General features: G+C 36.9%; 1 protein-coding gene across 1 annotated transcript; it reads left to right on the forward strand.

Annotated features, from left to right (window-relative positions):
* On the forward strand, positions 1-27,190 carry LOC130013125 (uncharacterized). Its single transcript, XM_056101677.1, has 15 exons — positions 1-151; positions 8,793-8,894; positions 9,114-9,278; positions 12,436-12,488; positions 15,268-15,314; positions 16,003-16,091; positions 16,721-16,773; positions 17,418-17,500; positions 19,155-19,243; positions 19,604-19,747; positions 20,593-20,650; positions 24,288-24,391; positions 25,601-25,704; positions 26,596-26,813; positions 27,153-27,190. The coding sequence occupies exons 1-15, from the start codon at positions 149-151 to the stop codon at positions 27,188-27,190; spliced, it is 1,350 nt and encodes a 449-aa protein (XP_055957652.1). The 5' UTR covers positions 1-148.
* The last annotated feature ends 13 nt before the right edge of the window (positions 27,191-27,203 follow it).

Below are 27,203 nucleotides of genomic sequence, written 5' to 3' on the forward strand. Positions count from 1 at the left end.
AATACCCTACTTTGATTTATGCGTAGGAGACCGTTTAATTGAACTGATGCATCCGGTTTGTCTATGTATTTGACTTTGCTTCGTTTGACTTTGCTCAGCGGTACTCCAAGGGAAAGGACTGTTGGGGAGGCGATACAACAGTAAAACGATGGTAATTATCATTTTTATCTTTGAATTCTGAAGGCGACACCTAGTAACATAGAAATATATATTCGTTATACTTAATTGATCACTATTTTCAAGGGCGGTTGTTATTCTATTTGTGGAATATTGGTGACTGACATAGCTAAATAATAATCTATGTAGCATGTGATGTTGAATCTAATTACAACGTGATATCATTTCACCTTTTACATTATTTTAATTAAATGGTCACCTACGCTGGGATGTAGTAATTAGTGCCGAATACTGTAACTCCTTTATTCAGTGCCTGCGCTCAGTTGATTTTTTATGATGAAAGAATTTTAAAATACCGTATTTATACTTTTAAGGCTTTATGTAAATAACTATTTATTAAGTCAACTGATATGTACATTTTTTATGTTTCCCCCTATAATATAATTTGGAAAAATCATAATTCTACCCTCTCTATTTGCTGAAATATGAATTGGTTTAATTAGGTTTAGGGGAAGCGAAGACCGGTGATTTGTTACCTGGTATGCAGTTAGATAATTTGCCGCCCCCAAGAAGTGTTGTCCCCGGGCATGTGCCCTCTTTTTTCACCCCCCCCCCTTATGCGTGGCTCCTGCAAGCTGTATATTATTTTTGACGCTGTTATAAGCCTTTCCTACACACACGGTAGTCTTGAAGATCCGTCATCCTTGCTAAATTGTGTTAAAACTTAATTTCATTTTCTTCTGTATTCGTAATGGCGGGGAATTTGGCAGCGTGAAGTTAGCTCGATTTTCGTTTTTCGTTATTCGACATTCTTCTGTATTCGTAATGGCGGGGAATTTGGCAGCGTGAAGTTAACTCGATTTTCGTTTTTCGATATTGGTGAATATCCAAAAACGAGCTACTCGTTTTTCGATATTGGCGAATAACGAAAAACAACTAGCTCGTTTTTTCGATATTGGCGATATTCAAACTTCAATCTCAAAAAGCAGATTTGATGAATGTCTCCAAAACACATTTGTATAAATACGTTTTCTAAAACGAACTAGAGATATCATAACTGAGGTTGTCTGAGCAGTGGATTTACATAAAAAAGCTCTTTCTCCTTGTTTTTTGAAGTTGGCGAATGTTGAAAAACGAGCTACTCGTTTTTCGATATTCAAACTTGAATCTCAAAAAAGCAGATTTAATGGATGTATATCTACAGAATGTCTCCAAAACACATTTGATTAAATCAGTTTTGTAAAACGAACTAAAGATATCATAAATGAGGATGTCTGAATAGTGGATTCACATAAAAACTGCTCTTTCTACTTGTTTTTTTATATTGGCGAATCTCGAAAAACAATCTACTCGTTTTTCGATATTCAGAATTGAATCCGAAAAAAGCAGATTTAATGAAAGTCAACTACAGAATGTCTCCAAAACACATTTGATTAAATCAGTTTTGAAAAACGAACTAACAATATCATAAATGAGGATGCCTGGGTAGTAGATTCACATAAAACTGCTCTTTTTACTTGTTTTTTGATATTGGCGAATCTCGTTTTTCGATATTCAGGCTTGAATCTCAAAAAAGCAGATTTGATGGATGTATAACTACAGAATGTCCCCCAAGCACATTTGATTAAATCAGTTTAGTAAAACGAACTAAAGATGTCAAAAATGAGGATGCCTGAGGAGTGGATTCGCATAAAAACTGCCCTTTCTCCTTGTTTTTTGATATTGGCGAATGTCGAAAAACATATTCATGCTTGAATCCCGTTTCAATATCAAGTTTGAATATCGAAAGACGACATTCGCCAATATCAAAAATCTTTGAGAAAGATCTTTTTTTATGCAAATCCACTGCTCAGGCATCCTCAATTATAATATCTTTAGTTCGTTTTACAAAACTGATTTAATCAAATGTGTTTTGGAGAAATTCTGTAGATATACATGATTACAATCTCCCTTTTTGGGATTCAATTCGTTTTTCGACATTCGCCAATATCAAAAGACAAGAAGAAAAGATCAGTTTTTATGTTAATCCACTGTTCAGGCATCCTCATTTATGATGATATCTTTAGTTCGTTTTATGAAATTGATTTAATGTGTTTTGGAGACAATCTGTAGATGTAAATCCATTAAATCTGCTTTTTTGAGATTCACGTTTGCATATCGAAGAACGAGTAGCCAACTTAAAAAAACAAGGAGAAAGATCTTTATGATATCTCTAGTTCGTTTTAGAAAACGTATTTAATCAAATGTGTTTTGGCGACATTCTGTAGATATATATCCATCGAATCTGTTTTTTGGAGATTCAAGTTTGAATATCAAAAAACGAATAGCTTTTTTTTCGACATTCGCCAATATCGAAAAACGAGTTGTTTTTCATTATTCACCAATATCGAAAAACGAAAATCGGGCTAACTTCACACTGCCGGGGAATTTGGAGGGGCCTCATAAGTTAAATAGTCTAAGGCCTCTCTATCTAAATATCGTCCTTTATGGTTGGCATCCTGGTCGTAAAATATTTTTGTCCCTCGCCTTTCGATGAAAGCAGGGGCCTATTGCATTGGGTTCTTCCGTCCGTCCGTCCACCTGCCTGTCTGTCTGTCTGCCCGTCTGTCTGTTTATCCGTCACACAATAACCCTCCTTCTAATTGAGTTAGAATGTTCAGAACTTGGTGTAGGTGTTTATTGGGTGAATGCCTTGATGGAGTTCGAAGATGAGCATTTTCTGCTAAGGGTAAGCAGAGATAAGCCATTTGATTGGTTGATGCATTGGGACACAATAACTTTAGTTCTAATTACGTGAGAGTGATGAACTCGGTGTATAGTTTCATTACATCAATACCTTGACTAAGTTCGATAATGAGCATTTTCTGCTAAGGGTAAGCAGAGCAATAAGCAATTTGATTGGTCGAGACTTTGGAACATAATAACTCTCCTTCTATTTGAGGTAGAATGTTCAAACGTGGTGTAGCCGTTCATTAGGTGAATGCCTTGATGGAACTCTAAGATGAGCATCTTCTTCTTTTCCTACTTAGGGTAAGCAAAGATAAGCAATTTAATTGGTTGATGCTTTGGGACATGATACCTTTAGTTGTAATTAAGTGACCGTGATAAAACTTGGTGTATAGTTTCATTACATCAATACCTTGACTAAGTTTGATAATCAGCATTTTTTGCTAAGGGTAAGCAGAGCGATAAGCAATTTAATGGGTCCAGACTTTGGAACACAATAACTCTCCTTCTATATGAGGTAGAATGTTCAAACTTGGTGTAGGCGTTTATTAGGTAAATGCCGTCTTCATTAGCCCAGTTCGGAGCAAAACAGTAGGACGTTAAACCCCATTTCATTTCATTTATTAGGTAAATGCATTGATGGAGTTCAAGATTAGCATTTTCTGCTTAGGGTAAGCAGACATAAGCAATTTGGTTGGTGATGCTTTGGGACATGATAACGTTGGTTCTAATTAAGTGATAGTGATGAAACTTGGTGTATAGTTGCATCACGTTAATACCTTGACTAAGTGCGATAATGAGCATTTGCGGCTCAGGGTAAACAGAGCGATAAGCAATTTGGAGATCGATAACTTTGATTTTAATTTAGTGATAGTGGTGAAACTTCTTGTATAGTTTCATTACATCGGTACCTTAGAAAACTTTGATGATGAGCATGTTTTGCTTAGGCAAAGTAGAGACTTCAATCTGATTGGTCCAGACTTTGGAACCCTCGTTCTAATTGAGGTAGAATGTTCAAATTTGGTATAGTTGTATATTAGGTGAATGCCCTGAAAGAGTTCAATTATGCGCATTTTCCACTATGGCTAAACAAAGATAAGCATTTTGATTGGTTGAGTCTTTTCAACACAATAACTTGGGTTTTTAATTGGGTGAGAGTGACGAAACTCTGAGTATAGATTCATTATATCAATACCTTGACTATGATGAGAATTTTCTGCTTAGTCAAAGTAGTGAAAAGCAATTTGATTGGTCACAACTCTACTTTTAACTGAGGCAGAATGTCTAAACTAGATGAACAAGTTCATGTTTATTATTGGCAATATTTTGATCACATGTTAAAAACTGCCTTGGATGAAAATAACAATATTATATGCTTGGGTGATTTAAATAAAAAAAATTGTGGGTAATCTTCCACATCAAGTGAGTGATGTTATTGTTCTCAATGGATTACAAAATCCAATTAAGAAACCGACTCATTTTGATATGCGTTCAGGTACTACGTCCTTACTGGACCCAATTCTTATTACCGATTCTATAAAGGTTATCGATTCAGATACTATACTGATCGATAGAGTAATCAGGGATCACGATGGTACTTATGTAACAATTAAATGTGGTTTCACTAATAGTAAGTGTTTCAAGCGCAATGTATGGGATAATAAACGGGCCGATTTTAACGTTATGAAACAAGATAACAAACAAGATTGGACCGCATTAATAGTAAACGCGGATAATATTCACACGGGCGTGTATGAATTTTACTGAAACTTTTCTTGATATAGCAAAAAAAAAAAAAAAAAAAAAAAAAACCACAAAGGGAGGTAATAATTCGCAATGACGACAAAGTTTGTTTTGACTCTGATTTATAAAAAAATAGGTACGAATTCGGAATAGATTAAGGAAACATTCTCTTAGAACAAATTTAAAAAGTAGAAAAATAAGGTCAATAACTTTAAAAAAAACAAGCAAAACAACGTTTTTATTTAAATATCAACAATAATCTGGAAGAAATGAAATTCACAAATACCAAGGCATACTTTAAAACAATTAATTTGTTATTAAAAAATGAACGTCCTTCAAATGACCTATCTCCTATAAAGATTCATTTAACAATTTAAACTTAGAATATGAATCTAGTGTGAAATCTGAAATACTGAACAAGTATTTTAGCTCTATTAAAAATTTAAACGATTTTTGTGTAGATTTACCTCAATTCGAGGAAAGATGTGCGATTGAATTATCCTATATAACTGTAACCGAATTGGACTTAGTTGATGCTATTTCTACGTTAGCTGCTAACAAAGCTGTGTGACCGGACATTATAAGCAATAAAATGTTGATTGCATCCGAACATGAAGTTTCAAAACCACTTTGCATGCTCTTTTAACAAATCTCTTGGAGAAAAATGTTTTCCTGTAGACTGGGAACTTGCCCATGTTATTCCTTTATTTAAAAATGAAGATAAATCGTTGCCAAGTAATTATAGACCTGCGTCTCTTTTATCCTGTACAACAAGTAACCTATTCGAAAAGATAATATTCAAACATATTTTTAACCATTAGATATCTAATAAGCTGCTCTATAAAGTACAGTCGGGATTTATACCTGGTTTTTCCACTACTCATCAACTTATTGAACTATACCATGATATTTTATGTGTACTTGAAAAGAAACAAAAAGCTAGCATAATTTATGCTGATATTAGTAAAGCATTCGATACGGTGTGGATTAAACGACTGCTGTTAAAATTAGAAAGATATGGGATTAAAGAAAATTTACCGAGTTGGCACAATAGTTATTTGACAAAAGGATCTCAGAAAGTAATGCTTAAAGAAGCATTATCTTACACACGCGAGCTCAAAGCGGATGTGCCTTAAGGGTCAGTCTTACGATCTTTACTTTTTCATATATGTATCAATGACATTGCCGACGGTACACAGTCGGATTAGGTAGACTTTTTTCAGACGATACTTCTATTGGACATGTGGCCTCTAATTACAACAATTTAAAAAATATAATTAATTTAGATTTAAAATATTTAAATGAGTGGTCAAAAAAGTGGCTGGTTAAATTCAGTCCTAATATAATAAAACAGACATAATGGTTTTTAGTTTAACCAACGTGGAAAGTAATCTGGAATTTGATTTTGATGAAACGATACTAAAACCTTTCAATATACATAAACATTTAGGAATAATCTTCAGTAGCGACTGTAAATGGACTAATCATATTGATAAATTGATTGGTGTTATACCTCGAAACAGTTCAGAGTTTTAAGAAAACTAAAATATAAATTAAAGAGAAAATACTTGGAAAAGATGTACTTAATATTAGAATATCCATCTGCAGTGTGGGACAATTGTGGAAAAGTCAACTCGAGCGTTTAGAAAAGCTCTAAATCGAAGCAGCTCGAATTGTAACGGGCTTAACAAGTTATGCGAGTATAAAATCCATTTATAAAGAGTCGGGGTGGGAAAATCTAAAAACGTTGAGCAGACACCTCAATATCTTACAGACCTTGTATATGGTTTTCACAAAATAAAAATTATTATCTTCGCAACTCCCAAGAGATCTGACTCAGAGTCTAACCACACTGTCAGCATATCAAATGTGGATATGATATTGAAAACGCAAAACATTTCTTATTATCTTGTTCAAAATATAATATTCACAGTGACGCCATGATAGCTGAATTGAAAATGTTACAATTAGATGATATACTATTAAATGTTGATATTTTGTTGTTTGGTAATGATTTACTAAACTGTGAAACTAACGCGCATATTTTTACAAATGTTCAGAGGTATCTAAAAAATACTTGTCGCTTTTCTCAATGACATATTTCAAAGTGAATCTTTTGCAATAGATATTCACCTATAATTATTTGTCTAAAGATAGTTACCAGGCTCGTTTGACGATCACACATCTTTGTTATTTGTGTTACGAATCAGTGACAAAACACTATATAAAAATTTTGTAAATTAAATGATATAATATAATTACTCTCCACATATCTGGAACTTGTATCTGAGAATATGAGTTTACTTATAAGAATATATAGTGTACAGTTAATCCATTAAGTACACGTGGAATGTAAGGGTCTGTCTGATTCGCGACACAATTAAAGTGAAATAGTTTTGATAATGTACTTTGATATTAGTTTCTACACTTACTCTACTATTATTATTTTTTCTTTCTTTCTTTTCTTTTTTTTACACTCAGATATGCAAAAAAGGTATGATTACAAATTTAATGTGTTCGATTATGATTATTGGTTTATGTAAATGTATATATTGGAGATGCCGTTCTAAGTTGTAAAACTTGAGCCTTATCCACTTGTTATTTAGAACAGTAAAATATGTTTAAATTAGGTGAATGTCTTGACTGACTTCAATAATCAACACATTTTCCGATAAGGCTAAAAAGAACTAAGCAATGTCATTGGGCGATGCTTTGGGACACGATAACTTTGATTCTAATTGATGGTGAGTGATGAAACTTATATAGTGTCACTACCAGGTACTTCAAAACCTTTACTGTCGACTGAGTTTGATTGTGAACTGTTTATGCTTAGACAAAGTATAGACAATCAGTTGGATTGCTCAATGATTTTGAAACAGATAAATGTGCAATTAATAAAAATGTTTCATCTATTAATATTGGGATTTCGGCGGGGGACAACAGTCTCACTGTTGGCTTGAATACTTACAGGAATATTCGTCACGCGAGAACAAGCTCCATCGTACCGGGAATTGAAGACCGTGTAACTCTGAATATCGAAAGAACAGAGTTCGTCTTCTCATGAACCCGATGCTTCATAGAGGGCGCGTGGCAAGGCGGGGATTCCTTAAATGGAGAACAGGTTTTGGCAGATATCACCCAAGGTTGGACCGGACGTAAAGCCTTAAGCAACAAGATGGTAGACATGTTTCTTCAGTACTCGTTATTCGGGTCGTTTCAAATGGAGCTATATAACAGGTCGCATATAAGTTGGATGAGAGTACCTTACCCGCTTGATTGATTGGTATAATCATATCTGTTTAGGTAGAAATTGAACTTCAGAGGGAATTTACCAGTTATGACGTTGGACTTACATTTCCATATGAGATAATTAAATGTAAGTCTGACAGCTAATTATTACGGCATTGGGTGTAATTAACCAATCCAATAATCAATCGGGGAATATAAAAGAGCAATCAGATGCCGCTTGAATTCTTAGGAGAACTTAGGAGTGAGGTGTTACCTTCAGGTAACTCGCTCTGCGAGTTGTGTAGGATTAAGATAGACTGGATGACTTGTTACTTTTTAGTTCATAGACTTATGCTTACGTTGCATACTGCTTGATAAGGAAAAGTATTTAAGAAAATATTTGTGTTCCTGATATATATCTGATTGGCTAGCTATATCTAAATAAATAACGCGCAGTCCAGATTAGAGAGTTCCAACAGTATCCATGCCAATCATACCTGGAGGATCAAGGCCAAAACAAAAGCGGTGTAGCCGGGAATGTGTCACACGTCAAGCGTGGTAAATGTTCGGCTCCGCTTTCCATATTCGACCGATGGGTAGTTCTCCAACATTTTGGTCGTAAAATCCTGATAGGCGAAGCAGAGTAGGATTGACTGTGGATATTTTATTTTTGCATACTTGATTGTTGTTTAATAACCCCCCCCCCCCTACAACCCCTAAAAAAATCCAAAATAAACCCAACAACAATCGAACAGCATCGCAAATCAGAAAGAGTCATCTCGTAACACGGTAGAGAACATAACGTAATTTTAAAACTTTTAAAGTTTTTAAAACTTGATCGGTGTCATTTTTTGACATTGATTTGAAAGCTAGCACGTTGCTTTGCGTATTATCGCCAAACTCATCTGTGTTTTTTTTTTTCTTATTTTCAATGTTGTGTTAAATAAAACAAACTGTGTAATCGTATTTTACAATAGTATGAGGTGGATGATGACTCGGGCAGTGATGATGGGTGGACAAGACGTAACAGAAACGTATATAAACTGGTGCAAGATTTAAATCGAGATAAATCAGCAGAGGTACATATAACAATTAATCTATTTCCAGGACAGATTTCATAATGGAATTTTTAAGAACTTAAAACCTGTCTAGCAGGATTATCTAACATTTATCTGACAGCTCGCACGGGAGACATTAGTGTTGCCTGGCGTTTCATCCAGCATGTCGGACTGGTCTGTATTTTATTCTTATTTTCAAATTTGTATTAAATAAAACTGTGTACAAATAATTTCCTATAGAGTGAGACGGATGATAACACTGACAGTGAGATGAGTGATGACAGATACAGTGAAGCGGATGATGATACGGACAATGAAGCGGATGATAAGAACGAAGGTGGTGATGAATCACCCTCGACGGGAGCGAACGTTGAGCCTCAAAGAAGAAATGGTGAAGATTTGGAGGTATATATAACACTCTGTATTAAAAAAAAACAAACCTAAAATATCAATCTTTACCCAACTGGGAGCCACAGTACCTTACTGAGCAAGAGATTTCTTAGTCTGGTTTCCCTTTGTCAGTTGGGCAGATCGAGGGCCTGTTAAGGAACAGTGTCTAGCTTGCCGAGCCCAGAGTTTCAATCACTGCCTATGAGAAATTCAGAAACACACAATATAGTGTCTCATTGATGTATTTGATACATTAAAACAACAAAAGTTTTATAAGGGGCTATATTTTAGTTAAAATAAGGCGAACTATTTTAAGTAAATTCTTAACATAAGTCTGTGAACTCTGGCTCTGGTCCTTCATTTACATGCTCATTTTTCCACGAACAATGCCCGTGTAGGTGGTACAGGACACATTTCATACTGGAATTTTTAAGAGAAAGAGAAATGGGGTTTAACATCCACTCGACACAAACTAGGTCATTTCGGGACTAGTTTTTTTAAGAACTTGAAAAATTTAGATACTTGCTCACTAGGATTATATGACATTGAGCAGTGTACTAGAACGTGCCACTTTGCTGTTGATTGGCATATTAGGTAGTTGGCCATACGTAAATCTATTTGGTTCTTAATTTGGATTTTGAATTATAGATGACGGAGACCAACAAGCCTACAATTTATACAATCAGTGATGACAGTGAGAATGAGAGTATGGTGTCTCGGGCACATAGTATGAACAGTGATGACAATGAGAATGAGAGTTCTTTCTCCAGTACGACCCCACTACTACCTAGTATTAACACTGTTGGCACTGGGAGGGTAATACATAGGAAATTAACAAAGGTATCTATAATACTTCCTTTATTTAAATTATAAACAGACCTGACTATTAATCTGTTTTAAACTATTTAGATTACCCAAATTATTTTAAACTAGTAAAATCACGAGTTTAGTTCTATATACTCCTCAGTATTACACAACATTAAAATGTTAAAATTGCTGAAAACATCCTATGCACATTCTTCTTTGAACCATTGATGTACCTAATATAATATACATAATATGATATACCTAATCTAATATGTTATATCAAATATGATATACCTAATATGATATACCTAATATGTAATATCTAATATGATATACCTAATATGATATACCTATTATAAAAATAAAATAAAACCAAGTACGAACAATCCAAACCATAAGACAGAATTCAAAGTCCTAAAAAACGTTATAGGCAAAATAGTGTATTCAAGCAAAATAGTGTAATCAGCAAATGGACTGCTCCTCGTGTACAAATTACACGACAAACAGTGGTAACAGGTGTCCCGAAGAGTAAGCTTACCCTGCATCCAAACTATTAGGCGAAATGTCGGTAAAATAGCGTGATTGGCCAATGAACTATCGGTATGCAAAATGCACGCATATATTATGATATATCTAATATCTAATAGGGTGTATCTAATATGATATACCTATTATGATAAATCTAATATGATGTATCTAATATGATATACCTAACATGTTCTACCTAACATGATGTACATAATATGATATACCTAATACGACATACCTAAACAAATTTTGACAAAAAGTATGACCAGTCACAATTTAAAACTAATAATGAATTTTTATACGCCCACATTTTCATGTGGTAGTATTGTCGTCGTCCCTGTCCGTCGGTCCGTGTGTCCGTTCACATTTTTTTTGTGGACATTCTGCAGCTCACAATTTTTATCTGTTTTTGACGAATCTTGAAATATAGGTCGATCTCCCAAAAATCTCGGTTCCGTCCAAATTGGCACGCATCGGACCCTAACTTCATTGATTATGACCCCTGATTGTACGAAAAACCACTATTTTAGCTTGTGGACAGTCTAGAGGTCACAACTTTTATCCGATTTTGATAAAACTTGAAATGTATGTTGATAATCTAAAGATCTTGGTGCATTTAAATAATCGCGCATATCGGAAAGTAACTTCCTGGAATATGGCCCCTGATTTTCGAAAAATTACGATTTTAGCTTGTGGACTATCTAAAAGTCACAATTTGTATTCAATTTTACAAACTGTTTAAATTTATCACCGTTACACCTCCGTGGAGGTTGAGTTCGAATTTCGTAAAAATGACCGCTCCTTGTACGCAAATAGTTTAAACGTATGTAATACCAAGGTTGTGGACCCTCTAGAAGTCAAAGTTTTTATTGGATTTTGATGAAACTGAAATGTATGATTATAACCCAAAGATTATAATCCTTTCGATATTCACGCATATTGGACTATAACTTCCTGGATTATGTCCCCTGATTGTACAACAAATCACGTGTTTACCTCGTAGAACTTCTAAAGATCACAATTTTTTCTTATCTGATTTAAAAAAAACTGTTTGAATATATAACAGTCCACACTAATGATTGTTGAGATCGAATCTCGTGAAAATCGGACCAAAACTGCCAGATAAAATGGCTGCTACTTTTACGCAAATAGTGTAAAAGTATGTAATGCCAAGGTTGTGGACCCTCCATTACTGTATTGCACAAATAAGAAATTTCCTCGATTCTGACTGGTCGAAAAGTGTGTTCTAATTGACAATAAACCCCCTCAAGAAATTCTGCACATATGACTATCACACCATTTCAAAACATCATCTTTTATGAAATAACATTTCTGAAATACATCAAACAGTAGAAAATCAGTCATAAATTAATTAAAACAGTTTTCAGGTATCCAAAAATATTCGTAACTAGGCAGTGACAATATGGACAAATATGTTTTCTTTTCTGGTAGGCTAGCTTCACTCAGCAATTTTTACATAATCAGGTGGAATTTGTTTCAATTCATGCTTTGATCAAATTCTGACTAGCATGACCTGCCTAATAATAACTCATTAGTCACAAGAAATCGCTTGAAAATATAATGAAAGATAGTCATATTCAAAGGGAAATGGTTGTTGTTATAAGTCTTAATTAATGTTATGTTCTGATTGTTAAATTGTTTTTACTCATGGATGTACTATAAATGTAAGGTTATTATTCATTATTGATCATTGCTTGATAAAGATACCTGTAAGAGTATTGAAACGCTGTATGTAATAAACTAAGAAATAGTAAATCCAAACAGTTGTGTTATTATGAACATAACATATTTGTATTTTGTATTTTGTATTTTGTAGAGCTATAACGATCAAGTCTGGGATACTACTAGAGTCGCGCCCAACGGGCGAAGGTACGTGCTGATTTTTTACCTTACTACATTCTGCGATGATTAACCTGACCGATTGTCCAGTGTGTGGTGAATGATTACATTACAAAGAATTAACTGACTTAGTTTTCACTAAATAAGAAGAAATCAGTCAACTGGCATATCTAATTAACTAAGTATTTTTGTGTCCAAGTATTGTCTTGTCATATTTTCATATTTGTTCATTGCTTGATAACTATTAGAGGAGCCTAGTCGAAACGTCGATCAGTTATTAGCAGTAATTGTATTCCATAGAATTGTGACCTGTATATTCCAGTTCAAGTGCAATTGTGACCTGTATATCTCATTCATCTAGTTCAAGACATGTCACTATTTATATACTATTCAAAAAAAGTAGGGGATATTTGATTTTGGGGGCATAATACTAAAATATGCAAATGACTACGAAAAAAGTCACTATAGAACCTAACAGACTAAACATTTCCAGTTACATGTGACGCCCAAACGCACCAATAGCTACCGCATGGAATGCAGGTGATGCTTGGGATCATCATGGGGGTCCAACCCAAGATTTGCACGACTCTGACTTTGAATGTTACAGTCATTGTGGCATTGAATTCCAGGGTGGAAACATCAGTTTAATTGTTTTAGTGACCAGAAAACAAATTTTGATATGCGTCGGCTTACCCAAAATGAAAGGTTACGTGCCCTTGGCATGCTACAGATCGGCACAACACAGGCGGTTGTGGCGCGGACGATGAATGTTTCTCAGTCTGTCATAAGCAGGCTATGGTCCAGATACCGTGATACACAATCTGTACAGGACAGACCACGCTCAGGTCGACCAAGGGCGACAACTCAAGCCCAGGATCGATTTATCCGTACCTTGGCCTTGAGAAATCGTGTCATCACAGCAAATCAGATCAGCGCTCGTCTTCAGACAGACACTGGTGTGAGAGTGAGTGGCCAGACGATTCGGAATCGACTGCATAGGGGTCACCTTCGCGCCCGACGTCCTCGCGTGATCCCTTGTTTGAGAGATCATCACATTCAGGCAAGACGTTGTTGGTGTAGGGATCGTCAACACTGGGATAATCGACGCTGGAGCAATGTGATGTTTTCAGATGAGTCAAGGTTCACTGTTGATTTTTTGGACAGACGTAGGAGGGTGTGGCGTCGTCGAAACGAGCGCTTCCAAGACGTTAACGTCATCAGACATGATCGATTTGGGGGTGGTTCTGTTATGGTTACGTCAACGTCAACAACGTCCTGCCAATGTCCAAGAACTTGCTGCTGCGTTGCAACAGGAATGGGACAATCTGGACCAAAATGACCTTAGACGTCTCATTAGGAGTATGCCACGTCGGATCAATGCTTGTTTGGCAAACAGAGGAGGATTTACCCGTTACTGACTTGGTTGTGATGCTGTGGTAACTTTGCTGTTTGACCCCGGGTATCATTTTACCCTTATAATGGTCAGTCTGTGCCTTACTTAGTCTAACGATCATTTGGAATAAATCGATGAATGTGAACTTCATTTCATTTTGTCATTTGTTTCTTCGTCAGTTTCATTAGGTGACTTTAATAACACTTAAAAATCAAATATCCCCTACTTTTTTTGAATAGTATAGCTAAATGAATAGCTAGTTTTCACCATAATTAGTTTATATATTTTGGAATGGGATATTACCCGGGTTTTTTGCGAAGCGTGGGACACACTTTCATTTTTATACGCCCACATTTTCATGTGGACGTATATTGTCGTCGCCCCCGTCCGTCCGTCCGTCCACAATTGTTTGTGAACAGTCAGCAGGTCACAATTTTTATCCGATTTCAATGAAACTTGAAATATAGGTTTATCACCCTAAGATCTCGGTTCCTGTCGATATTGGCATGTATCGGACAGTAACTTCATTTTTAGCTTGTGAACACTGTAGAGGCCACAATTTTTATCCGATTTGGTTCAAACTTGAAATGTATGCTTATAACCCAAAGATCGCGGTTCCTTTCGATATTCGCGCATATCGGAACGTAACTTCCTGAATTATGGCCCCTGATTGTACGAAAAATCGCGTTTTTAGCTTGTGGACCCTATAGAGGTCATAATTTTTATGCGATTTAAAAAACCGTATTATTATATCACCGTTACACCCTAAGGACGACTGAGTTCGAATTTCGTGAAAATCGGCCCAAAAATGACAGACAAAATGGCCGCCCTTAGTTCTCAAATAGCGTAAAAATATGGTATATCAAGGTTGTGGACCCTATAGAGGTCACAATTTTTATTCGATTTTGTTGAAACTTGAAATGTAAGTTTATAACCAAAAGATCTCGGTTCCTTTCGATATTCGCGTATATTGGACCGTAACTTCCTGAATTATGGCCCCTGATTGTACGAAAAATGGCCGCCCTTCGTTTTCAAATAGCGTAAAAATATGGTATATCAAGGTTGTGGACCCTATAGAGGTCATAATTTTTATCCGATTTTGTTGAAACTTGAAATGTAAGTTTATAACCCAAAGATCTCGGTTCCTTTCGGTATTCCCGCATATCGGAATGTAACTTCCTGAATTATGGCCCCTGATTGTACGAAAAATCGCGTATTTAGCTTGTGGACCCAAAGATCTCGGTTCCTTTCGATATTTGCGCATATCGAATTGTAATTTTCTGAATTATGGCACTTCCTTTTTAGCTTGTTCTCTATCCATCTCTCGAAAATGTGGGCGTATCCTGCCTGGCAGCCGCTTGTTTATATAGTATTTAAATTGTGGATAAAATGTAGATGTATATATTAATGTTGTAGCATGGGTAGTGGCCGGTACAGAACCAGTCAGGAAATTGCAGTAAAAGGTATTAATGATATAAATGTGATGATTTGTTAACTGTTTATAGAATCTTTGACGCCAGTGTATATATTAAATATTTCAGACTTTAATAAAAATTAACAATGTCATTGGTATTGTAGGGACCGGAATAGGCTTGCATGGGGCCACTAGTGCCCTTGCATCGACAGTGGAAAGTGTAGCATATTCAGGTTATTGTCCGTCACACTAAACAGCATAATAAATAAAACACTAATATATGATGCAAAACTTGTAACCCAGTTAGCGCCCCGTCCCCATTAAACCGACCCTGTGTGCAGCCCAATCGACATCGCCTTTAATCCGTCCCTGGGTATTATTAAACATGATTTTTTGTTTCTTGTTTTTGAGGTAAAATGAATGTATCAATAGCTAGTGTTTTCACATAACAGTTTGTATTCATTAGCCCAGTCAGTGCAGAGCAGTAGGATGTTAAGCCCATTTCATTTCATTTAAAAGGTTGGAAATCATATTTTTTTGTTGGTCAAAGACAAATTCTGCAAATATTTGTGATCTTGAGTTATATCAAAGTTATATTGAAGTCATGTTCAGTCCATGGTGAAGTCCATTTCGAAACACAACGTGAAGCAAGAATTATCGGTCTTGACGAAAGACATTGCTACCCATTATTTTGATGCCCATTTGCATCATTGTAAATCTACTGTTTTTTTCTTCAGATCTTGTCGAAGACATGCAAAAGGCTATTTCAACTAAAAAAATAAGTTTAGCAAGAAATATATTAAACCAGATTGAAGATAACTTACAGGTATCTAAATATGTTTTAAATGTATATTATTGACCATTTATAGGAAGACTGGCGTTCGGCTCAGATACTAATGGTATTAAGCGGCTACTGAAAACACGAATATTTATCAAGCGCTTTCATGTATGGTAAAAATTTTTTACAGGTTCTATGTGCTATCAGGACTTCTCACAAACTACCCTACTTAATAAAAACTGTTGGATCGATTCTCCATACTATGCATTTTACAGTGTGACCGGCAATCACTAAACCATCTTCAGTGTCAGGGGACGAGGAATCGGATCCTAGATAAGGAGTTTGATCCATTACTAAAAGATGACAGAATGAGAACTATTATGAAAAGTCTAGAATCATAAATAGTCTCAGACAACCATTAAATCTTAGAAAAATTATTCTCTTCTCCAACTTCTCTTCCCTGGAATTATTGTTGTACTTGTAATGATATTGTTGAAGGATCCTCATTTCATATAATTGTTACTGAGGTATTTACATTAAAACAATAAATGAACTGCATATCCAAATATATCAGACCTCGTGTATTCTTTCACCACAGGTTTTCTACAATCTTATCTTTCATTACTCATATCCTTTTCCTGACACATAAAATATTTGTATTTTGTATTTCTTTGTAGAGCTATAACGATCCAGTCTGGGATACTACTAGAGTCGATCCCAATGTGCGAAGGTACGTGCTGATTTTGATATTATTTATTACCTTACTACATCCTGCGATGATTACCTGACCGAGTGTCCAGTGTGTGGTAAATGATTTCCATGATACGAGCACTCACATTACAAAGAATTAACTGACTTACTTTTCACTAAATGACAAGAAATCAGTCAACTGGCATACATGTATCTAACTGTAGGCATGTAAGAATATACATCATTGGAGCATATCGGTGAGGATATAACCATCATTGACCGATATCCCTGAAAGGACACCATTTGGAAGTGATGTTAATCTCTTTTTTGTTAAACTACTTGACAATTGGAAAATCGATTTAAGAGTAGACCGTAGCGCCGATGTCCGGGAAAATTTTTCAATATAGCAATCGGTATGGCGTAAGCTCGTCTTCAATATCCCAGTCCGAGCAGAACAGTAACCCCATTTCATTTCATTTTTCTCCCCATAGAACGAATAAGTATATCTCATTCAAGACATGTCACTATTTATAGCTAAATGAATAGCTAGTTTTCACCATAATTAGTTTATATATTTTGGAATGGGATATTACCCGGGTATTGGCGAAGCGTGGGACATATTTTCATTTTTTATATAGTATTCAAATTGTGGATAAAATGTAGATGTATATATTAATGTTACAGCATGGGTGGGGTCTGGTACAGAACCAGTCAGGAAATTGGAGTTTCCGAGAGATTTCTTAGCCCCGGGTGCATCTTAGAAAAAGGTATTAATGTATAGTTACAAATTTGATGATTTGTTAACTGTTTATAGAATCTTTGACGCCAGTGTATAAATATTTCAGACTTGTTAATAAAAAATAACAATGTCAGTGGTATTGTAAGGACCGGATTAGGCTTGCAACTGCGCTATTATTGACCCATGCGAAACTTGGTGTAAGCTGATGTGTGAAATTTTTATATTTGTAGTAAAATTGCACTGGTTAGTTGTTAATATATACTCTTCAAAAAAGTAGGAGATATTGAAATGCAAATACCTATGCAGATTGTGATATGATAAATAGTCATGGACACTTGACATGCTTTGAGAGTATGTTCACAGGTGAAGAACTTACCGCCCCAACAGAACCACTGAGCTGCATGTGCGACACGCAATAGCGCCATACACGTTGGAGGGGTTCATTGTCAAATTTGACACTTAAAGGAAGGGTTGATGAAAACTGCCGCTTGCTGGTTTATCCTATCCATGTTTGCTTTCCTATCGGTTCTTGCATAAGATTTACTGTTTAGCGTATCTTTGCTTTAGTGTGTTACGTTTAATTTGATCGGGAGACGTGTTCGTCGACGTCAACGGACAACACTACAAGCATTGGCCGGGGCACTGCAAGAGGAGTGGGTCAGATTGCCCCAAATCGTGATTGGACGGTTGAATTAGGAGCAGGCCACGACGAATTGCTGAATGTCTGAGGACTGGTGGAACAATTACTCATTATTAAGACAAAAATAAAAAAAACGTCCATTTTCACTTTTGACAGTGTATCTCTTTGCGAGTGAAATGGGACCGTTAGATAAGCCGCCCATATGAACTGTTTATGTTCATGTGTAGGCAATTGGCCTGTTATTAACAGCAGTGCATTTGCGCAGTTTTTTTTATTGTTTCTGTATATCCCCTACTATTTTGAAGAGTATATATAGGTTCTTTTTGATATAGGTTGTGTTTTATTATTATAACTACAGGTTGTGTGACACTTTGGGGACACTTATCCTATGTCCCAAATATTCAATATGACACTGTTATGTGTCTCGTTAGGACTTCACTTTAGTTGTGTATTAAAACTTTTTAAATTCGGGCACCCGGTTACGTCAATCTTATTTCATAAACTTAGGCTAATCGGGATTATACCAGATGACCTGAGACCTCTGACCTGATGTCTGCCCGTTAAGGTAATAGTATACCATTTTTAACGAAACGTGACAACAGTATGTCGGCAGGAACTGTAAGTACTGATTCTAAGAAGTTAAAGGAATCTTGCAAGGGTATCCTCCTGCATATCACACTGATTGCTAGTGTCGCCACGGCACCATTAATGTGTTATGGTATTTGTTGGTTGTACTCTGATGTTACAATTGTTTATTCCTTGGGGGTCACGCCCCCCCCCCACCCCACACACACACCAACACCACCACCCCCGCTGCGTTGTTTTTATGTGCTTCATAATTAAACGTATTTCAGAAGAATATTGTGTCCCTGAGTTATATAAAAGTCATATGGAGTCATTGATGTAGTCCATTTCCAAACAAAACGTGAAACAAGAATTAGCGACATTGACGAAGGACATTACTACCGATTTTGATGCCCTTTTGCAGATTATACAACAAACATATGGCTGAAAATCTACTGGTTCTATGTTTCTTTTTCAGATCTTGTCGAAGAAATGGACAAGGCCATTTCAACTAAAAACGTAGATTTAACAAGATTAATATTAGAACAGAATAAAGAAAAATTAAAGGTACCTAAATATAATTTATTTTATTAAATGAAGTGTATGAGAAACTGCCTGATATAATCTTTACACTTACAATGATGTCTACAGAAGCATGTCGTCTACCCTATAGCTAAAAGTGTCACACGTTAAAAGAGAAACTAACTGAAAGTATTTTATCAATGGTAAACAAGAGAGAGAGAGAGAGAGAGTTCACTTTAAAATAGAAACTTACTGAAAGTATTTTATCAATGGTAAACGCTAACCATTCGGCCATCCAGCCCCCTGACTATAAGAGACTGCCGTGTTACGTTAAATGTTGCCTTCACACCCACTGTTTCACAGGGATTCTCCGTACACTTATTTGTGATATGGTAATGTTTTCAGAAACGTCAAGTACGCAGGATGGTGATGGTTGCCATAAAAGAGAGACATTATGAGTTTGTCAGTTTATTTATAGAAACTGGTTTGCTGAAAAAGAAGTTTATAACAGCCCAAGACATAAGAGAGTTATACGAGAATATTAAAGATGTAATTATATTTTATACTTCATGTTTTATAGCCTAAGCACGTGACATATCTTTACGATTGTGCACGGAAGATAACAATATTATGATTGACCACAAATTTATGTTTATCGTCGCCACACCTTTCTGTGATTAGGCATGTAACTATATAATACAAAGATGAATTAGCCGATAAGCCATTTTTATTAATTTTTGATTCTTAGTTTGTCCGTATGTACATTAAGCTAGTACAGCTATAAAAAGCTATTACAGCTATAACTAACTAGTACGTAAAGAACTAATATTACTAGCCTACTGTCATATGTCCAGTTGTCGTCCAGTTGCTCTGACAAGACTACGTGGAGGCTGCCATTTACAAGGGCCTCGTGATAATCTATACATTTATGACAGTAGCGTATCTAGAGGCGGTGAATGACGTGCGGGGTGGGGTGGGGTCCAAATCTAGGGCGCCATCCACAACTTCTAGCCGTTGCTAGATTTATCTGAATTTCCTAAACGTTTAGTTGTAAAACTCACAGAAAACCAAAGAAAAGCAACATTACTGACAGTTGGAATCAATTTCTTGGCATTTGAGGTCATTGCTGAGAGAAAATTCTTGTGAAACAAGAGGATATGAAACTGATGAGAAGTTCGAGATCTGTCTCTCAACTTTGTCTGTGGCCCCACGACCCACACACTACTGATAATACTGAGTTGATAAAACATGCAAATTAACGCTGGAATCTATCGTATCCGATTTATGGCACTCATATCCAGGATTAGATAAAGCATCTACAGCGGCTTTGTAGCTTGAACCCGAATGCATTAAGATTTGTTGAATTTGAATTGAATTGTTAAACATATTTCTAGATAGAGAGTTTAATGAAAGCAGATATTTTTCATGGAATCAAGATACCATTGGAAGAGGGTAGGGACACACACTTTTCAATATTTGATTTGTCTGCTTTGATGTTATGATGTCACCGGGTTACGAGGTCAGCAAGTGCTAAGTACCTGTACGAAGACCCATACTACTTATATCGTCGTCACTTTATTTGCGGTCGGTCCTTTACCCTATTTATTTTCACCGGCTTTGTTATTCCCTTCTATTTCGAAACCCATTTTGTGCTAAAGACGTTTCAGTTATGTTCAGACCTTTCTTTAAATTTGTATTGTGCTAAAGACGTTTCAGTTATGTTCAGACCTTTCTTTAAATTTGTATTGGGTGTCTGTCCGATTGGGGGGTTGGATGGCTGAATCGTTAGCGTGCGCGGGCTGTATCATAAAGTCTGTCATTGAGTCGACTGGCGTGGTTTCGAATCCCCGGTTGTACGTGACAAGGATTAGGGTCGCATGTCCAACCTCGTGGGTTTTCTCCGGGTCCTCCGGTTTCCCCCCACTGCTAAAAACCCCTACGCGCAAGCGAATTATTGATATAAAAATTAAAAACCATATGTTAGTCCCGAAATGACCTAGTTTGTGTCGAGTGGACGTTAAACCCCATTTCTCTCTCTCTCTCTGTCTGTCCGATTAAGAGGAAGAAACTTATTACTTTTCAATAATTACATTTAACAATAGCTTCCACTTTGTTGCACAATCTTGTTAGCCCCTTGGAGAAAAATATATTTCTGGAATTAAGGGTCTCTGTAGCAGCCCATTGTAAAATATTAATACTCCTCCTTGGACACATTGGGGGATTACCATAATCTATGGAAAAACGCTTATACTAGCCAATACCACCCTATACCACCCCAATATCACCACATACTACCTAATACTACAACGTAATGGTGCAAAATGAGCATATTACTTGATTTCATTCAAAAATAGTGACATATATCACGGGAAATGTACTTCAAATGCGATTACCGATGTCTGGCTGTTCCATTTACCTCCCCATATAAGCGAAAACCAGCAAATAATAAATCAGTACTATCAAATACTTATCAAACTGCTACACAGATTAATCAACTTGTTAGGTTTTACAGTTGGTTTCCAAGACCACGAAGTTAAAATAAGAAAAAACAAGCTTTTTGTGTATATTTTAATAATTATATATCATTAAATCAAAACTCGTTAACTACTGTATTAGTATATAAGATGACCATCAGTCTGTCAAAAACTATTTTTTACCACTCCATGGGTATCGACAGGCGGTGGCAATAACAAAACGTTATAACAGATGTCCCCAATAAAGTTTTTCTTCGAATTCACCCGAGGTATATTGTACAACATTACACTTTATAAGCACAATTCTGTCAATACATATACATAAGTTCTGCATTAAAGGGGGCATTATGGAAGATAAAGAGCTGACAGTTCTCACTATAATCTATATATATATTTGTGACTGTCGTTTGTCTGTCTGTCTGTCTGTCTGTTCGGGGTTGGCGGCTACACTAGGTCTGCCCCGAGTCTGAAATTTTGGGAATAGGGGTAGTTCGGACCGGGGAGTAACATAGGCCAGGTGGCGTTAGTCTACCACTTCCGGTTTCGGAGTTATGACCCCCGAGCGAAGCCGGTCTGTTCGGGGTTGGCGGTTACACTAGGTCTGCCCCGAGTCTGATATTTAGGGTATAGGGGTAACTCGGACCGGGGAGTAACATAGGCCAGGTGGCGTTAGTCTACCATTTCCGGTTTCGGAGTTATGACCCCCGAGCGAAGTCTGTCTGTTCGGGGTTGGCGGCTACATCTGCCCCGAGTCTGAAATTTGGGGTATAGGGGAAGCTCGGGCCGGGGAGTAACATAGGCCAGGTGGCGTTAGTCTACCACTTCCGGTTTTGGAGTTATGACCCCCGAGCGAAGCCGGTCTGTTCAGGGTTGGCGGCTACACTAGGTCTGCCCCGAGTCTGAAATTTGGGGTAAAGGGTTAAGCTCGGACCGGGGAGTAACAAAAGCTAGGTGGTGTTAGTCTACCACTTCCGGTTTCGGAGTTATGACCCCCGAGCGAAATCTGTCTGTTCGGGGTTGGCGGCCACACTAGGTCTGCCCCGAGTCTGAAATTTAGGGTATAGGGGTAGCTCGGACCGGGGAGTAACATAGGCCAGGTGGCTTTAGTCTACCACTTCCGGTTTCGGAGTTATGACCCCCGAGCGAAGCCGGTCTGTTCGGGGTTGGCGGCTACACTAGGTCTGCCCCGGGTCTGAAATTTGGGGTATAGGGGTAGCTCGGACCGGGGAGTAACATAGGCCAGGTGGCGTTAGTCTACCACTTCCGGTTTCGGAGTTCTGACCCCCGAGCGAAGCCGGGTATCCTGCTAGTAGTTAATAACTAGATATTTTAAAGGGAGTAGGCTGAAAATTTCAGTCAAATTCCTCAAGTCTGAACCGAAATATTAGCGATTGAATTTTAGGCCTATCCTTGATCACCATTACTAAATACGGTACGATAAAAAAAAACATAGTCTCGATTTTCCATTTTTGGATTTAATCATCAATGAGCGTTAAGCAGCAGATTGGATTTAAATCCAATGAAAATCCAACGCATAAGATGACATCTAGAGTTGATTAAGGTATTTTCGTGTTAATAAGTGTCTAATTAATAGTTGGAACTGGAGACCGCGTCCATTCATTTAGGTGGTAATAACATCGCCGCGACATCGTCACCTGTGGATATATACCGTAGAATTTGTTTAATGGTGACATTATTCGATGAATCGGTGAAATTATGAGAGGAGGGATGTTTCAAAGGCGCTTGGATTGAAACGGGAATCATTTAAAAGACAAAGAAAACGCGTTAATAAGTTATTAAAAGACAGATATAAAGATAAATTCGTGTGCTTTCCTGACATATTATACCCAAATGATTATTTACAGGACCGCGTGCACCTGTAGACAGCGTGTTCTCATACTAAAATCACCAGGATGAAGAAATATAGATCAAGAATAAGAAGACTTTTGAGTAGGCCGCGAAATCGTTAAATGAACATTTTTAAAGCAACCTCTAAAATACTCTTTTATTGGATGTTTGCCTGTTTATTTTATAAACTGGTTTTATTTTAATGCATTTTTAAATCTTTATTGATTTTATTAGTCTATTTTAAAGCGCTTTTATTTTATATTATGTTATATATTGATATGCTTGTATTTTGACTTCGTCGTCTTAGAAACCAACTGTAAAGCCCAACAGATGATTAATCTGAGTAGCAATCTAAAATCTATTTATAGGTTGTAAAGGGAGATAACCGGGTAAATATTTCGATTTTCAGCAAATTATCGAATATTGTGTAGTATTTGTTAAGTCTTTGGTAGTATTGGCTTATTATTTGCTTGTTTTGGGTGATATAGGGACGTAAATGGAACAGCCAGACAACGGTAATCGCATTTGAATTACATTTCCTGCGATATAACTCATTATTTTTAAAGACAACCAAGCAATATGCCCATTTGGCACCATTGTGTTATATTATTGGGTAGTATGTGGTGATATTGGGGTGGTATTGGGGTGGTATTGGGTAGTATTGGGTAAATCGCCCCACCCGTCGTCTGCGAAATTCTACAACAAATTACGCCGTAACGCCGTGTGGACATCTAACTATTCCATGAAATGCTTGTTATTTTTTTCAGGTGATAAATTACCAGAAAATACAAGAGGAATAGAATATATATTTGTGTATTGTCTGTTGGTGCCTGATCACGAAATGGCAAAACTATTATGGACAGAGTTAGACGTATGTATGCAGTGAAATGAAATGAAATAAAATAAAATAGTCTTTGATATCCTTACCAGTGTACTATAAGGGACATTTTCCTCAGACCTATGCACAACGGCTTACTCTTAATTCCAATTCCAACTGTCAGGGGTTAGTTAAGGTGCACGCCAATGTGTACAACACGGGACCCCGGTGTGTTCGTCCAATCCTAACCACTGTTCGTTTTCCCTTGCCATACGCTCAGCCTTACACCAATTACAAGGAGGAACCATGCCGGAAAATCATTTACTGGAAAGTCTTTTAAATTTGGATCTCTATTATATGGAAGCGAGTTGCGGGTATTTAAAAGTCAAAATACGGGTCTTATTATGAAATTCCAGTTACCGTGTAATGCGTCATCGGAAAATATTTTTCTAACTTCATGGATTATATATATATCCCCTTATTGGAAAAAAAACTGTTTTTTTAGCTTCTCTGTCCCTTTGGGGGGTGGGGGGGTGGCCGATTGGTTAGCATGTGCGCGCTGCATCATAAGGTCTGTCAGTGAGTGAACTGACGTGATTTCAATTCTCCGGTTGCACGTGACAAGGAGTAGGATCGCCTGTCCAGCCTCGTGAGTTTTCTCAGGGTCCTCCGGTTTCCTCCCACTGCTGAAGACCCCTACGCGCACGCGAATTATTGAAATAGAATTGAACCATGTTAGTCCCGAAATGACCTAGTTTGTGTCGAGTGGACGTTAAACCCCATTTCTTTCTCTCTCTGTGGCATTTTTACAAAATGTGGGCGTATCTTGCATGTCAACCTCTTTTTTGACAGTGGTTTGGAAGATTGGAAATGTTTTGTTAGAGATTTGTTTTTCATTGTATGTATCTGATCAAATGTAAATGTAATTTGATCTTCGACAATAAATTTTGTGTTTTTATTACAATGCAATTAAATTGAACAAAAATGCATTTTACAAATCTGATATGACAAATGTATGATTTGTAAAACAAATATTGATTTTAATATACAGATGTTAAATTTTAATGTACAAATGTCGATATATGACAAAACAAATGACGCAATAAGAATTAAAGAGTATGAAATAAAAACAAGAATTAAGAACACCGAATAAACAGCTATTTGGTCTTACACACATCTGTCTCTACAGCAATTTCCATGCTTATAGTTCATTGAATGTTTGTAATTTTATTTTGTTGCTGTCGTTTTAAAATTATCATTCAGGAACCATTAGCCTTTGCAGTGTTTGCAGAAAATATATACAGAATTGTAGATGAGAACAGAAAAGACTACGATGAACATTCAGAAAAGTTACGACAGAATGGACGGTAAGTATTCTACGTATCCATTGCTCATTGTTATCACATTTGTAAACTATAACATCACGGCACTGGCGTGATGAAAGAGTGAGGGGGGGGGGCGCTTAACGTCCACTGGACACAGACAGGGTCATTTCAATGATTCGCTTGGGCGTAGGGTTCTATAGCAGTAGGTGGGGGGACCCAAGAGGCTAGACAAGCGCCCCTAAGCGTTCGGATTGGACGAAAAACCACGGACCAGTGTATACGTAGACAGGCACGTAAAAGTATCTTTGAGAATTGAAATTCGAAATAAGAGTGGGCCGAAACGCGGGTGTCTGGGCAAAATTTTCCACGTAGCACACGGTATGGTGTAGGCCCGTCACCATAAGAAAATTAGGACCTTATATTCCATTTCATTTCATCTCCCGTGCAGTGACCCCAATGGACATAAATATATACGACACACCCAGGATGCACTTGTGGTCCGGTCTTTTCACACTGTCTCTTTTATTCAGAAACAAGCAACCGATCCATAGCACTCTCAAGGAGAGGATCCAGAGATCATGGATAGGGGTGTGGCGGCGTACAGGCGGCGAGCGCCGTTGACGCGAAGGGCAAAACGGGCGGTCCGGGTGGCCTCCCGGAATATTTCAAAGACTAGAAGTCCTGAAATTCCATTTCCATTGATCTGAGACAAGAATCCAGTTCTAAAGTGCGCCCCCTGGGTCCAGATACGAGCAAGGAGGGCAGCTCCGGGTGCGACCCCTCCGCCCTCTCTAGATCCGCCCTCTCTAAAGAATGCGGTGGCTTTGAATTATCTAAAATAATTTTTGTAAAAAAGAAAAACCAAAAGGTGAAATATAAAACAATTGCTACAAGAACGTATTGTTTCAAAGATATCCATTTTATTGTTTACAGGGAATTTACAACACTGGCCATCAAAGTGATCGATTCTTTGCATAGAGAAGGGTGTAGTAGTGAATCTTTAATCCGAAAGCTGACAAAATTAAAAGATAAATCTTGTCTAACAGCGGCCGCAGGCAACAAACACTTCATGTCTAGGCTTGCTTGTCAGGAACTCCTGGATGATATTTGGTGGGATCGTGTTACATTGCGAGAAGCTCTATCAGTGGAAAGTATTTTTTCTCTCACTTTTTGTCGTATATATATTTTATTCATGTGTAAAACTTGAAAATTCGGGTTACATGCATCTATGAAATAGGATCAAAATGTATATCTATAATATATCAACTTTGATTAGTCCATCTTTTGGTCTGTGTATTAATTGCAAAACCTAATGATTGTGGTTTTATGTAGTTTATAGATACCTATTCAGTGCTCGGCAATAATAGCCATGTTCCCGACAAATACATAAATAAATCAACGTAGAAATTAACAAAAGAAGGGAGGGTTCCATTAAATATTCGATTTAACATTCATTGAATTAAATATAACTTGTTTAAATCGAATTAAAGAAAACAACCGGAAAGATTGTGGATCATTAATGGTTTGATGCAATGTTTGGG

The sequence above is a fragment of the Patella vulgata genome, chromosome 6, assembly GCF_932274485.2.
Source record: "Patella vulgata chromosome 6, xgPatVulg1.2, whole genome shotgun sequence".
NCBI classification, from domain to species: domain Eukaryota; kingdom Metazoa; phylum Mollusca; class Gastropoda; family Patellidae; genus Patella; species Patella vulgata.

Coding starts and splice junctions, on each gene's coding strand:
- LOC130013125 (XM_056101677.1), top strand. Junction 16,774..17,417: donor GTCGATCCCAATGTGCGAAG/GTACGTGCTGAT, acceptor TTAATGTTACAG/CATGGGTGGGGTCTGGTACA. Junction 20,651..24,287: donor CAAGATACCATTGGAAGAGG/GTAGGGACACAC, acceptor TATTTTTTTCAG/GTGATAAATTACCAGAAAAT.